This window comes from Acomys russatus, chromosome 4 (assembly GCF_903995435.1).
Source record: "Acomys russatus chromosome 4, mAcoRus1.1, whole genome shotgun sequence".
Taxonomy (NCBI): Eukaryota; Metazoa; Chordata; class Mammalia; order Rodentia; family Muridae; genus Acomys; species Acomys russatus.
Window position 1 is genome coordinate 57,527,280 of NC_067140.1, and position 15,420 is coordinate 57,542,699.

Sequence of the window (15,420 nt, forward strand, 5' to 3'; positions counted from 1 at the left end):
ATGGTAATAGAAGATTAGAAAGATAAGAACAGATTTAAAAAGTAAGTAAAACAAAACACCAGATTCCAGGGCAAGAGATTACTCCTATGCTGAACAGAGTGGGTAGCATTAGGGGAAGTAAGAAAGGAGACTAGAAGGGGGATGAGCAGCCAATGCTACAGCTCCCAGGCAGCCTGGCCCCAGTCCCAGTCAAGCAACTAACACAAGTCACATGGCCTCAGGGACTAGGTAGGCTCTCCAGCCAGAAATGCAATAAGCAAAGCAATCAGTCCCAGCCAGGGTAGTGGCAGCAGCCAGCCTGTGGCAGGGGGTACCGTAGAGGCACTCGGGGTCATCCTGGCCTGAGCGCAGCCAGTTCCGGAAGAGGCGCAGGTGGTAGGAGCACTGGTGCAGGTGGTGCGCCAGCGTGGCATCCAAGGAGACTGGCCAGCCCCTTGGGCAGTCAGAGGAAAAAGTGCGCAGCAACCGGACCACAGGGTGCTGGTCATCCAGCAGCTCTGTAGGGGACAGAGGGACCACGACAGGAAGCACAAGGATAAAGAGAAGACGGAGAGACAGTGAGGGGGCACTGACTGACACAGGCATTACTCAGAGTGGGGGCCGCTTAGACCCAAGGCAAGCTAAGGAAGAAAGAGAGAGCATCAGAGTGACTGGCCACCCCTTACTTGGCACCACACAATGAGGCTCAAAGAAGGTATTAATGAGACCGCATCACTCCAGGCCATACCCTTCCTCCGTGAGCACCAGAAAGTGCTTGAGGAGCAGTTACGTCATGCTGCATAAGGGTGAGCTGGCAATTCTGCAGCCAGGAGCCCTGACTAGAGTTCAGTATCTCTGATCCATCTTAGATAAAAACCTAGGGCCCACTTTTCAGACAAATGGATTTATGAGGTTGGGACAGAGACGAAGAGATTCGAAGTCACTCAGAGAAGAAAGTCAAAATGATGTTGGATGTCAAGATAACTCTAAAACTGAAAGTGTTCCGGAAGGCTAAAGCCCGCTGCCATGCAGAGTCTAAGCCAGCCATAGACAGGACTGGTGCCAGGTGGCTGGCACAAAACGCTGGCAGGAAACCAGGAGTAAGTCTCCTTTGAAACAATGCAGGTAAAACAAAACAAAACAGAAAAAAACAAAATCAAAAACAAACCAGAATCTGATCTTTTAGAATACAAATATGACTAACTGTCCTTTTGCTTACTCTTGTACAAATAATCATTTTAGTCTTGGAATATGGGGAGGTGGGGTGCTCAATCCCTCACTGGTGCCAAAAGTTGAGTAATTTCATGTTTTCTTTTCACTGGTGATCAGCCTAACAGCTCTTTGATCAGCTGGTGTGTGGAAGAGCTTTGATTCGGAATCCCTCATGGTCTTAGCCTTTTGGCAAATTCTGTGGATGCCTGGGAATCAGCAGCAAAGGGTTGAGGGCATCGAAAGCCATGGGATGAGGGGGACAAGAGGAACAGCAGCGTAAGACATGGAGAAATATATGGGGGATGAAGAGCTAACGTGAGGCTGAGCCAGAGGCTTGAGTGCAGGATGTCAGTACAGGGAAGGTAGAGGTGCAAGGCAGGTGAAGATGACTCTAGGTCAGAACTGTTTCACCTGGGGGGGGGGTCCCATGACTAGTTTCCAAAGAGCTTGGGTTTTGGGTGTCGAGAGAGCACTTAACCCTTCGTGGACTAGTCTAGTGAGCCTTGACTGTGCCAATGGGCACACAGCTATGTGGGATGACAGAACACAAAGAGCCTGAAGAATCTGTTGGACACTCTGACCTTCTGGACGAGGGTTAGCCACTGTCGTTTTCCCACTAGATTAATTTGCTTTGCTGAGTTCAGCATATAGTTTGGTGATGTAGCATACCGTGTGCTGGCTGTAGCCACAGGACAGGACAGCTCAGCAGGAACAGAGGCAGGGATCCTGTACTAGGACCTGCTCGTCCATCAGAGTATGGAGACAGCTTTGCCCTGTCTCTCTTCCAAAGCCAGGTCCAGTTTTGTTTTGTTTTGTTTGGGGGGAGGGGTGTTTGTTTGTTTGTTTCAGCTGCTGTTTCAAAGCCAGACATCATGCAAGGAGATGGTGATGGGCAGGAGGCTGGCACACTGTTATGAAGAATCTGCCATAAGCAATTATAGACAGGGCTGCTCTGTAATTGCTGAGTCAGTAAGGCAAGACCTTGGCCATGGGTAGAGCTCTCGTGTTGTCTTAAGGGCTAAATTCCACCAAGATGGTCTTCTTTGTCAAATACCATGGCTCCAAATGTCTTATTACATCAGGAAGCTCCCAGATCCTGGGTTTGCAAGCATATTAACCTCCCAGCTCAAACACAAGAAAAACATGGAGGCTAGAAGAACCCTGGGGATGTGTGACGCTGTCAGAGACCGTGGGTTGCTCTCCTGCACTATCCCTGAATTGTCCAGGTCTTTCTTCCTGTCCTTCTTATGGCAAAATTAATTCTTGTTTCTTTAGTGGCTGAGTCTACTAGCCAAGGCTTCAGAGAACTGGAGATGTAGGTTTGAGGATTTGTTTTATGAATTTGGGTCTTTTCTTATGGTACCTAAGAAACTATGAGATCTGTGATTAGCTCTTATTTCAGATGCCCAAGCTTCTAATCTAGACTATAGACTCTAAGTGCAAGCCTTATGAAGTTCTCCTCTGTGGGGACGGATATGGGAAGCTGTCTGGGTCAACACAGACATGTCACTGTGAATGGGGACTTCAGTCACAGGCAGAAAAGAGAGTCTGGAGGTGGAGAGAAACAGAATAAATACAGCGTGGCCAACCTAGGGAGAGGCCTCAGCAGTGTCTAGATGCTGTGCATGATCTGACCAGGCTACAATCTAACACCAGCCACTGGTGAGGCAGCTGGTGGGGGCTGAGGCAGGAAATCAGAATAATTTTTCCTTCCTCTGAGTGTCTCAGCTTTCGACCAGAAGAAAACTGTATCTAACAAAACTGGATTTACCTGGGGGCAAGATACAACACAGAGAAGAAACTAAGGATATAAAAGTTCAATAGGGCGTGGGCCTTCGGTTCTCTTGCCATACCCCAGAGAGACCATAACCCTTCATGGTGCAATGTACACAGACCTACTTCTATACTCTTAAAATAGCGCTCATTCCTAAGTTTTCCCAGGATTCCCATCTCACTGTTCATTCCCAGCTTCTCTGATATAGCATTGCCACAGGTATAACTGGTCTCATGGAAACTGAAAACTCCAGGCTGGGGCCCAGCTCACTGGCAGAGCATGTGGCTAGTGTACACAAATGCCTGGGTTCAACTTCTAGCACCAACTGCTCAACCAGAAAGAAACAAGGAAAAAGAGACAAAAGAAAGAAACCTCAAGGTACAGTCCTTTCTCCTTTCCTTTTTTGTTTATGTTTTAGTTGTTGTTGTTGTTGTTTCTTTTATCCCAAAACAATCTGGGCTCCTGTTTTCTAGGCTCAGGCACTAGGTTAGTAAAACATAAAGCAGATGTCAGGACTGTGAGAGCCACACAAAGTACACAACACGGCAGGAGGCAGGACTATGGAGATGGGAAGTTACGCACCCAGCGCCAAAGCCCTGACCAAGTCACCATAGAGTTGCTCCAAAACAAGAACACACTCATCATCCGCCCAGCAAAAGGGCTGGAGAATAAACTAGGAAGATTACAGTGATGTAAACTGAGACAGCAGGGAGAGAAGAACTGAGCCCCGTCTGGGTAACATCTACTCTCCTATGTCTGCACACAGCCTGCGGGTATGTGATAGGAAAGGGAGAGCCAGAACTGATGTTTCGGTGGTGATGCTGACAAAAGTGACGTAATGGTGATGATGGTGATTATGGAAATCAGACCCTGAGTTGCCATCCAGGCTACAGCCATGGCTAAGGCTGTCACAAGGGAAATGTCCCAGGAGGGACACTTAGTGACGGGCTCATTCAGAGAAAGCAGGGTGCCAATATAGTGGAAGGAGAGGCAAAGTCAGTGTCAGAACTCAGGGTTAAGTGTCTGGAGGTGACATGAGGAGGAGGAATGATGCTGAGTCAGAAGCAAACGTACCGTTAGTCGGATGCTTTGCAAACGACACAGAAAATCGTTTTACGGCCGGGACAAACAAGAGCTCTGGGGAGAAAAGACATCACGGGGATTATACCCACCCCTGTGCCCGCCCTCAACTCTGGAGCTGCCCACTGTGTACTCGGTTCTCCACCTTGTCGTGTACTCTGGTCCCATCCCCGACCCTTGGATCCTGACAGCAACACTGCATTTATTTCCTCTGTTGTAACCTCTCAGGAGCTGGTGTCACGGCTACCACAGCATGGTCCCACGAAACAGTCCTAATCTCACCATCGTGTACTTTCCCTAGCCATTTGGAAATAAAATCTGTGTAGAAACTTCCCTCCCTTCCCCGAGTATCTTTCCATGTCATCTTTCCACCGTAGCTGAGCAATCTCCACATCCCTAAGCCTGACTCCCTGGAATTTAACCAAGACTCCACTGCATTCCTCCTGACCATGGGTCATCCTCTTGGTCCTCACCCTACAGGCCAGAATCCAGGAAAGAGTACAAATCAATGCAGCCAGGCTGTGTGTGGGAGATTATGAAGGGATAAGCATAAATAAGTAGTATTTGTATGGTGAGAGGGAATGCAATGGAGGGGTGGAAGGGGTCCTGGCTTCTCCTCCCGTTTATTCTCTATGAGGAAAGCTTGGGATGAGGCCGCCGCTAGTACGTCTTAAGCATGTTCTGGAGCTGTATGCTTGCTGGGAGACAAATGTTTTATAGAAAGAGAGAGAGAGAGAGTTGCCCCCCAAAACCCACCCACATACCATCTCGGTGCTTTAGACTGGCAGGTGGGAGCTTTTTGCCATGGCTGCGGGCGTAGTCCTGAAGATTCGGGGCGCTGGAGGAGCCACCCAGCACTGTAGTGCTGAACAGCCCTGTGCACTGGGAGCCTGCAAGGCCAGGAGCATATTAGTAGCCAGGCAAAGCTGCATTCCCAACACCCACCTCCATAGTACAACATGAAGACACACGCAGCCACTCAGCACCACCACAGTGCAGCTACCGCAGGTAACCATAGAGTGCTCACTACTGTCCGGAGCCACACCAGGCAAGCAAAGTAGCAACTCTCCGGGAGATCTACACAGCAGAGACAAAAGGCCACTACAAAACGGTTAGTCTTATTAGGTGTTCAAAGCTACTGAGGTAGACTGTGCTTTCCCGGTGGCTCTCTACTGAAAGAATAGGTCTCCCTAGACTTTTAAAATTTTTGTGTGGGAGCATGGGGAAGAATGCGTGCCATGGCACACACGTGGAGGTCAAAGGACAACTTGCCATACACAGTCCTCTCTCTCCACCATCAAGGTCCCAGGGATTAAACTCTAGTCACCAAGCTTGGTAGTGCTGAGTGCCTTTACAGCTGAACGACCTCGCTGGCCCATGCCCGCCCCGCCCTCAGCAAGTGCCCTTTACTGTGGCTAGAGAATCTGAGAACCTAGAAATCTAGCCCCCTGTGGGTTTAGAAGGGAAAAGCTTTTACTGAAACTAGAAACTGAGGTTTGGGTACTTGGCTGGCACACAATTTCAAGTTCTGCATATGGCATCCCATCCTTCAGGGCTTTTGTCACCTATGAGTATAAGCCTGGTTCTTAAGGACTCAGAGAGCGCCTAGTTTAACCTTCTCATTTTATTTATTTATTTATTTATTTATTTTTGGTTTTTCGAGACAGGGTTTCTCTGTGTAGCCTTGGCCATCCTGGACTCACTTTGTAGACCAGGCTGGCCTCGAACTCACAGCGATCCGCCTGCCTCTGCCTCCCGAGTACTGGGATTAAAGGCGTGCGCCACCACGCCCGGCTCCTTCTCATTTTATATAACAGGTGAAGAGACAGATCCAAAAGGAGTCCGTCTCCTTTGCTCTCAGTCACAGCACAGGAGCTGAGGAGCTCCTTACTCCAAGGCTAACTATATTTGGTTGGAAAAGAAGTTTTGTTTTCCACAGACAAACAACATAGATTCTGAAATCAAGATGGACACAAATCAGAAGACATGAAAAGTCAGTTGCTCATAAAGTAGGACATGCCCGTTACTTGCTAACACCCTACTAAGGCAGAAAGCAGGAAACAACAACAACTGTTGGTTGGTTGGTTGGTTTCCTTGCTCTGAAAAGTTGTTTTGCAAGTCCTGTGATCAGAATCAGCTGCTCACATATAAAGTTCAAAGAGAGCAAAAGGAAGTGCCAATCTGAGGAGCAAATGAACCTTGAGGAACCTCTGAAAAGAGTAAATCAGGACAGTTAGCATCCCTGGTGAGATCCAGAGCGGGGCTGGACTCCCCAGACCTCCTTCCACAGCCTCGAGAGCAGAGCAAGCAGGAAGTCAGGCCTGATACCATGAGCCTTTAACCCCAGGACTCGGGAAGCAGAGGTAGGAGGATGTCTATGGTCCACATAGTGAATCCAGGACAGGCAGGGCTGTGGAGAGACCCTGTCTCAAAAAACAAAAGCAAAAGCAAAAGCAAAACAAGAAGACTGACACCCAGATTTTGGGATTTGACCTTCTGCTTCCAAATCCAACACAGCCAAGAGCCTGGGCGTGCCTGGGAGGTCATATTCATATTCACACTTGAGTCAAGGATAGTTTTCCTTAAGCCTACAAAGAAGACCATGGTCCCAATATTTCATCAGAGCTACCAAAAAAAATCAGAAAGCTTGGTGGAAAATCACTTCTACCCTGGAATTTGGGACCCCTCTGCAGCAACTTCTTTGAACTTTCATGCTATGTCAGGCTTCAGAATGACATACCAGACAGAGTGACACACCGCAAAAGATGTCTGCTTTTCTTCAGGGAAAGCTTCACATAGCTGGCTCAACCACACCAAGCTCTGTCCTGCATTTACTTCCTTTACTGAATAATTTTCTGGTACAATCATGTCAACCCTCAGATATCTGAGAGGGGGAAGTCTCTGTCTTACCACCACCACCCGCCGCAAGGTCTGTGTACCCCTAGCTCTGCCTTATTCCATTTGTTTTTGCGATAGGAGCCCTGCTATCCTTGCTAGCTAGCCTTGCTCATGTACACCCAGCTTCCTATGCTTTATGCTTGTTCTTCTCCTCTTCTTCCTCCTCCTTCTCTTTCTTCTTGCTTGTTTTGTTTGGTTTTGGTTTTGTTTCAGACAGAGTCTCACTATGAGGTCTTAGCTGGTCTGGAACTCATTATGTAGACCCGGCTGGTCTGAAAAATCACAGAGATCTACTTGCCTCTGCCTCCAACCTTGGAGTGCTGGGATTAAAAGTGTGCACCACCACGCCTGGCTCCTATGCCTTATTCTTGACGTAACTCCTACTTGCACACCTATGTGCTTCCTAACCTATGTGGGATCTCTTCTTTACTGGGTCTTGCTGTTTCTTGGCCTTCTGGACAAGATCATGTGTACTGGAGTTTCTAAGGCAAGAAGTCCACATCACAGACCTACACAGTTGTCATTGCATCCTCAAGCCCCAAACCAACTCACTTATTTCGGGGTTCCAGAAGGCACTCTACTTCCATAAAATTACCTTGGAAAGTTACCAAAATATTTCTCCTCTAGCTCAAATGTTAACCATTTTGGGACCAAGAAATCAAGCAGCAAGGATGAAAGTAATAGAAAAATGAGAGGATTTAAGTTGAGAGAATAGGACAAGATTTTTAAATGAGCCGGGAAAACCAGTTCAGACCCCACACAGTCACCTCTGGCCACCAGTTGGTCACCTGGTTCACATAGCATTGTGCTCAGAGGTAGCCGTCTCAAGGACTACCCTTCCCAAAGAATACTGTACCCTCTGGGGCTTGGTGCGCCCCCAGTCTGCGTCCTCAGAAAAGACTGGATGATGTGCTCCACCCTGAAATTTCCAGGGTTAAAAAAAAAAAATCAAGAGCCATTCCCTCAAAGTCCCGAGAGACGCCTCTGCCTCTACACCCGTCTCAGATTTGTGTCCCTCAAGGTTCCGGAAGGAAAGGAAAAAGTTAAGGGTTAGAAAAGCAGGGCATGAAAACCAGATTTCAGAGGAAGACATGGCACAAGGTCTCATATGAAAATATAACAACTGTGGGTCACAAGTACCTCTAGTTATACCTCTGTCATTGGTAACTCTGAAGGGTCAGAGCCTCCATGGTCCCTTAAAGTCTGGGCTAGACTGGAGGGACAGATAAGGAATGAAAAGGAAAGCCAGAAAAACACCCTTCGCTAGGGAAATGGGGATTGGTGAAGCAAATCAAAAGGCAAACACTTCCGGGATGAGAACAATCATCTGAGATCCATGCTCACGTCTCACTATGGCTCCCTCCACTTTCTTCTCCCTTCCCACACCTGACAGTGCCAACCGCCTGGGTGGTCTCAGCTCCTCTGAGGAGATTTCCCACAATGAACCTCTGGATAACAGACAGGACAACCCCTTCCAACAACAGGTGAGGGATGCTGGAAAACATACCGAGGCCGCTCTGCTTCATCTCTGCTGGTGGCCGAGAAGAGGAAAATAGCCGGTAGCCCCCGGGTCTTGAGGATGAAGTTTCAGACAGCACCTGGAGAAAAAGGACTCCTTTTCATCCCCTTGGCATCTCAAAGTATAAAACCCAGGCTCTGAATTCTTGCCCCTACAAAGCCAAGCAGTGTCAAGAAGATTAGATGAGCCAAGGGGTTTTTATGCTGGAAGAAGAATAAGAAGGGAAGAGTGCACGTTGCAGAGGTGGACCGTCCAGGGAGTCCACATGTTAGAAGGCACTTCTACTGCCAAAAGACGGGTCCTCGAAGCCTTCCCACCTCCACCCCAAACCCGAGAAACCATGATGCAGCTACTGTCATCCTCAGCAGGCTTCCAGGCTTATCTTTCCTTCCTAGGACTCAGAAACCAACCACAGTGACACAGCTACAAGTAAAGTATGGCCTGCCCTTTCTTTATTCCAGGGATAGCTGGGGTCAATGTGGCCAAACTCGGTTTCTTACTTAAGCCATGAGGCCCTCCCCTCTAACTATTTTACTCCTGGACACATGAAACTGATCCCCCTCCCAAATACTCATGAGGGCCAATCACACAACCCCCAACCTATGTACATCCCACCTAGACAATGAATCAGTTTCCCTAGATCCCAAAAAGCAAAGACAAAAAGGCAGGAAAGACAGGCAAGGCAGGAAGAGACACCTGTGTGCAGGAAGCCAGGTGAGTGGTGGACACAGCCCGGGGCTGTAGGCCGATGGCTGGGGAAAGCCGGGGGAGGTCTCCTGACCTCCTGCGGCGCCGTCCCCTCAAGGGGATCAGGTCCAGGCTCCCCGTGCACTGCATGTTCATGACCTGCAAGCAGACCGGGTGGAAAGCCGGTCAAGGTTCCTTTAGCCCCAAGCTCTCAAAGCCCTGTGCCCATGGGGCAGAGCCAGGTAGGGAGCTGGAGAGGATGGGCAGCTGGGGTGCGGCTGCTATCAAGGTTATAGGGCTTATCATCTGAAACAGCTAAAAAAATATATGAGATGACAAGAGAAGAAGGAGGGTGAGATGCCACTGATGAGGAGCATGGAGAGAAAGTATTAACATTAGAGGGCCGTGTGACCAAGGAGCTGGCTGAGGAACACGTCCTGGGTAGTCATCCTGAATGAGCAGGATCTGAACCGCACCAATAACTCAGAGGAAGGGATGTGAGTACAATAGGAAATGTAGATAGGTCTGGGGCTCAGACCTGTGATCTCAGCTACTCAGGAGAATAAAGCAAGAGGATCACCAGTTCAAACCTGTGTGTGCTACAGAGTGAGTTCAAAGCCAGCCTTGCTAATTTAGCAAGACCCACTCTAAAAAAAAAAAAAGGCCCAATCCATCGCTGAGTGGTAGAACACTTGTCTGACATGACATTTGGGTTCAATCCCCAATACTACAAAGGAAAAAGTGATCATCCTCAAAAATGCTTCCTGAAAGAAGACAATCCCAGCAAGCCTGAGAGAGGATGCCAGAGTTCTCCTTTGTTACTATGCCCTGTGCTGACATCAGATGACAAAGGGACAGTCCAGGGACAAACAATTCCATATCATCTTGTCCATCGGATATATTGCCCATGAGTGATTGTCTGTATAGATACTGGACACTGTTATAGCTGCACCGCAAAGAGAAGCCGAGGCAGCCTGTCCTAAAGAAACGGCATGCTCGCAGCATCGCTTCCACCATAAAATAACTAGCAAGTAAAAGGCAAGTCAGATAAGAGACAGTGGTTTAACTTCTTGGCCTTCTCCAAAATCTGAAATATAAATCTCTGCATTAGCATATAAAAGCTTCCCTAAAACAGAAAACCAATTCCCATAAGACAGAGACCTGTACAGAGCCAGGCGAATAGATCCACGGGTGCACAGCAGTCCCCAAATCAGGCAGAGTCTCTGAGACAGGGATAAGTCATGGTGGAAGTCAAAGATACGTCGCTGAAGAAATTAAAGAAAGTAACACTGAGCCAAAGAAGGAGACAGTGTTACCAAGGAAGATGAAACAGAACCTGGGGCCATAAGGAGCTGCAACGGCATGTCAACACAAGCGCTGTCTTCTGGGTTAGAGAACCACAAGTAGGATTTGGGACAAACGACGTGACAGCATCAGTAACCCTAGTGGCATTAAAGTGCCAGAGTCTGCTCCTGTCTGGAAACAGAAGCAGAGAGCCGGGCCTCTGCTATCAACTGCAGTGTTACTACAGTTACTTTAATGTAGCTATAAGGTAGATATTACTTATGTTGTACAGATGGGAAGACACGTGAGGCTTGAGAAGCTACCTGGATAAGGTCACGCAGCTTCTGGGAATCAAACGGTGATGTCAGCCCAGAGTTCATGCTGTCTCTATTTTATCTTAAGATCCTTGTCTCCTAGGTAACACTCACTGGCAATTCTTTAGCATCACAAGAAGTTCTACTGGGGACCAGGTGTGGAAGGAATATTAGGTAAACACAGAAGCACTGCCAGGAGATTCTGCTCCAGGTCTCGGGAAGATTCAGAGGAAACAAATATTTTCCTACAAGTACTTGTGTCCCATCACCATCCTGTCCGTCTCATTACCTCCATGGAGCCAGCTTTTCGATTACGAATGAGAGGTGATCTTCTTGGAAGGCCAGTGCCCTCGACAGGTTGGGGTGAGGTCTGCAATGCTCGGTCTGGTTCATCTGATGCCTTCCCTGGGCATAGGTTCTCTATGCTGCCTTGATCTGTTTTCATCTCCTCATTCTGTTTAATAATAGGCAGACAAAGAGACACTAATGATCTTCCTAATAGCAAACTCCTCAACCTTTTTGACCTACCCTGGATTGCTTTCCAGTTTCCCACCACCAGGTCCCTAAAGTCTACGATCCCAAAGTCCAGCCCTCTGACCCACCTCAGAAGAGGCTGGACGGAATCCAAAGCCAGCGGGGGCGCTGCCTTCTTCAACACCTTTCACTCCAGGGCTGAAATGCAGCTCCACGTGGAACCGCTCCTCTGACAACGGGTCCTACAGGGCATCACCAGATGAAGGATAACTGGGAGAATCTGGATGCGGTGACAGAGCGGGAGGCGGAAGCAACGGAGAGGAAGGCAAGAGGATACAACCTCCTAGGAAACCGGGGGCTGAGGTTTCAGGGTCTTGCCCTCAGTCTTGGGCTGATTGGCTCATGTCTCACCTCTAGGTCTACAATCCTTCCCTTCCATCTCCCCCAGTGACAGCTTGGCTATGGTACACACAGTGGGATTTTAAAGATGTCTTTGCTAAGACTGACGCAGACGGCATGTGTGTGTACACACACGTGTATGTTAGAGATGCTAGCAGAAACAGACTCATAAAACATTGCCTCACTCTTCCAAACCCCACAGTTGTGTTCCAGGTAACCCTTCTTGTTCAACATCATCCCAGACCACAGGTTCTGTGCCAGCAAGACCTTTCTAGATGCTCTGTGCCATGTTGTAGCTACATACTGCATCTAGCTGGATTCTATACATTCTTTTTATGTTGTTTTGTTTTTCAAGACAGGATTTCTCTGTGTATCACTAGCTGTCCTAGACTCATTCTGTAGACCAGGCTGGCCTCGAACTCAGAGATCCACCTGCCTCTGCCTCCTAGGCACTGGGATTAAAAGCCTGTGCCACCACCACCCAAAATAAATTCATTTTTTATGATGTAAAACAAAACTTATTGAGTACAGTGCAAAGAGAGCAACAGGTATGGCAGTAGAATAAAAACTACTGCCCACAGTCTATAAATATCTAAGAATAAGAAAGCTTTGATGTGCCAAAACCATTTGTGGGATGGCTCAGCAGGTAAAAGTGTTTGCCACTAACCCTAATGATTTGAGTTTGATCCCAAGGAAACACACAGTGAAGAAGAGAACCAACTTCTGCAAGTTTCTTTATATATGTACAGTGGCACGTGCATGCCTGCACACACCTGCATGCAAGTACACACATGCGTGCACACACAGGTTGCTTGTTCATAGAAGTAGGAAGCAGGGCCCTTTCCCACCCACCCTGCTCACTCCTCACCCGCGTGTTGTCCTCGTAGAGCATGATGACAATCTGGGTCATGTAGTTAAGCTCGGAGATGGCACTAAGATAAGCCAAAGCTCGCTGCCACTGTGCATCCTGGGCCTCCTGCCAAACACAGACAAAGGTGACCCGGCGCCCCAGGGCAGGTCAGAGGAGTACGCAGAGAACCAAGGGGACCGCACAAGTTCACAGAAAAAGGGAGTTACAGAAAAGACAGCTGATGGCTGCTGCGGAAAAAATGCTCATAGTTCCAAGAAAGAAGGAGGATGCTTACATCGAGGAGTCCCCCATAGCGGAAGACACTAAGCAGGGAGTGAACATGACTCTCACTGGTGAAATACAGCCGTGTTCGCACGTGGCGGCCTGGGGAAAGCACCCCACGTGAGTACCTGACATAAAAGTTAAATCAGACGGGGTCAGGTAACTCTTCCCCAGCCTTCCGAAAACTCCTCCCTCCCACCCAAAGACTTCTCCCTGTTCCATCCCACATCCTTTCTGTTCGTGCCTCCCCACCTGTCTCAGCCTTGATTTCCCCAGGGCTCCCAGCATGCCCTCCCTCCCTCCAGCCCCCTCCCAGCCCTCCCTCACAGAGGATGCAGCTTGTTGACAGACTCGTCCTCGTGGGTTCTCTGCAGATCAAGTAGGATTTTCCGCAGGAGTGGAAGACAGAAGCCCACAGCAATTTCCATCTTCTCCTCTCGACTGATCCCATACTCCTAAGGGTCACAGGGCAGGAGTGAGAAGTTTTGTCTCGGGTCTAGAGCATCTTTCCCATCTGCTCCCCCAGAGCCAGCCTCGTTCTGGGGACTGTAGGACTCACTCAGCCCCCTTTCTCTCCGTCCCGCTCAGCGCTCCTACCCTCCTGGATCCCCTCTATGAGACACACCTGGGGAATGACCACATCAGCCAGAGCTTTTGAGAGACGTAGTAACTCGGCTGTGCCTTGAAGTCCCAGACTCCCATTGTGCTGGACGTCGTACTTGACACAGTCATAGATATCCGGGATCTTGCTGATGTCATAGCGCCCGCTCTTTTGACGGAAGTCGCGCTCTAGTTTGCTCCAGCGCTGTAGCATGAGCTCTAGGGTCTCACTGTGGTAGAGCTGCAGGTCTGAGAAGAAGGCAGACAGTCAAAAAGAGCCAGAGCTGACTTCCAAAAAAAGACCCCGACAGCCCTGGAGCAGGGCCGGAGGGATTGGGGGTGCCTGAGAAGTACTTCCACACCTGACTTGAGAGGCCAGACAGTAGTATTCACACCCACCTACAGAGCCGGGGTCCAGCATCCGCTCCTGAATCTGGTGGGTAAGGTTTTCAATCAGGGCAAATACCTGATCGCAGACTTTCACAGGATTCTGGATTACGGACATGGAGTTCAGCAGAGACGTGCTTCCAGTGGGAGCTAGCTGTGAGGAGTAGAGGTTAAGAAAAGCAGAATAAAAAGCTGAGCATGGTGGCACACTGCCTTTAATCCCAGCACTCGGAGGCAGAAGCAGGCGGATCTTCGTGAGTTCAAGGCCAGCCTGGTCTACAAAGTGAGTACAGGACAGCCAAGGCTACACAGAGAAACCTTGTCTCAAAAAACAAACAAACAAACAAAAAAGCAGAATAGCCTCAGTGCCAATTTCCCAGACTTTGGCTTACTTCAGGGAAACTGTCTGCATGCAGATATGCCTGCTGGCTCACTTCAGGAGCACGCCTAAGTTCCTGGGCACCCTGGCAGCTCCCAGCCTTCAGACGAGAAGACTGCTCTAACAATTGCCCAAGAGGAACCCAGCTTCAGAGTCCAGAGAAATTAAAGGGTACTTGTGCTTTACTTGGGGCTGCAACTTATGCATGGAAAATGCTGGAGAATCGTAGCTCCAGATACCTCACAATCTCTGTGGAATGTTCTGATGAAAAACACAGAGGGCTGCTTTGCTCTGACTGACAACACAATTGTTGCTGCTAAAGCAATTCCAACTCAAGGTTTTTTGCCCCCCAAGACGGGGTTTCTCTGTGTAGCCCTGGCTGTCCTGGACTCACTCTATAGACCAAGCTGGCCTTGAACTCACAGCAATCTGCCTGCCTCTGCCTCCCAAGTGCTGGGATTAAAGGCATGCGCCACCACCATCTGGCCCCAACGCAAGGTTTTGATTTTTTTTTTTTTTTTTTTGGTTTTGGTTTTAGTTTTTAGAGACAGGGTTTCTCTGTGTAGCCTTGGCTGTTGTCCTGGACTCGCTTTGTAGACCAGGCTGGCCTCAAATCACAGCCAATTGCCTGCATCTGCCTCCCTGAGTGCTAGGATTTCAGGTGTGGCCACTGTACCCAATGATAAGGTTTTGGGTTTTGTTTGTTTGTTTCTTTTGGTTTTTAGACAAGATCTTATTATGTATGTAGCCTTGGCTGGCCTGAAAATTACAATATAGCAGGCTGTCCTCAAATTCACAGAGGTCTACCTTGTCTCTGCCTCCTGAGTACTGGGATTAAAGGCGTGTACCACTTCCAAGTCAAGCTTTTAAGACAGTCATCATCAATAAGAAATGAGAAGGGCTGGGGAAGGGAGCCGGCTCAGTAGTTAGGAGCACTTACTGCTTTTGCAGAGGACCAGAGTCTGGTTCCCAGCACCCATATTGGGCGGCTCACAGCTACTAATAATTTTAGTTCCAGGGGCTCTAACACCATCTTCTGGGCTCCACAGGCACTAGACTCCAGTGCACATATACACTTGATAATAAAAATAAGATATTAAAAGAAGGGCTAGAAGCTGGGCGTGGTGGCGCACGCCTTTAATCCCAGCACTCAGGAGGCAGAGGCGGGTGGATCGCTGTGAGTTCGAGGCCAGCCTGGTCTACAAAGTGAGTCCAGGACAGCCAAGGCTAACACAGAGAGACCCTGTCTCAAAAAACCAAAAAAAAAAAAAAAAAAAAAAAAAGAAGGGCTGGATTCGAGGC

The 15,420-nt window shown here is 48.7% G+C and overlaps 1 protein-coding gene across 1 annotated transcript in view; it reads right to left on the reverse strand.

The window, feature by feature from the left end:
- The window catches only part of Ppip5k1 (diphosphoinositol pentakisphosphate kinase 1), a 44,345-nt gene that overhangs the window by 14,186 nt on the left and 14,739 nt on the right, over positions 1-15,420 (reverse strand). Inside the window, exons 19-29 of the mRNA XM_051144492.1 lie at positions 13,752-13,893; positions 13,378-13,601; positions 13,080-13,207; positions 12,766-12,880; positions 12,489-12,596; positions 11,350-11,463; positions 11,037-11,201; positions 8,451-8,541; positions 4,810-4,935; positions 4,040-4,102; positions 315-497 (exon numbers count right to left, since the gene is read on the reverse strand). Coding sequence (XP_051000449.1) covers positions 315-497; positions 4,040-4,102; positions 4,810-4,935; positions 8,451-8,541; positions 11,037-11,201; positions 11,350-11,463; positions 12,489-12,596; positions 12,766-12,880; positions 13,080-13,207; positions 13,378-13,601; positions 13,752-13,893 — 1,459 coding nt within the window. The remainder of the gene's footprint in view (positions 1-314; positions 498-4,039; positions 4,103-4,809; positions 4,936-8,450; positions 8,542-11,036; positions 11,202-11,349; positions 11,464-12,488; positions 12,597-12,765; positions 12,881-13,079; positions 13,208-13,377; positions 13,602-13,751; positions 13,894-15,420) is intronic.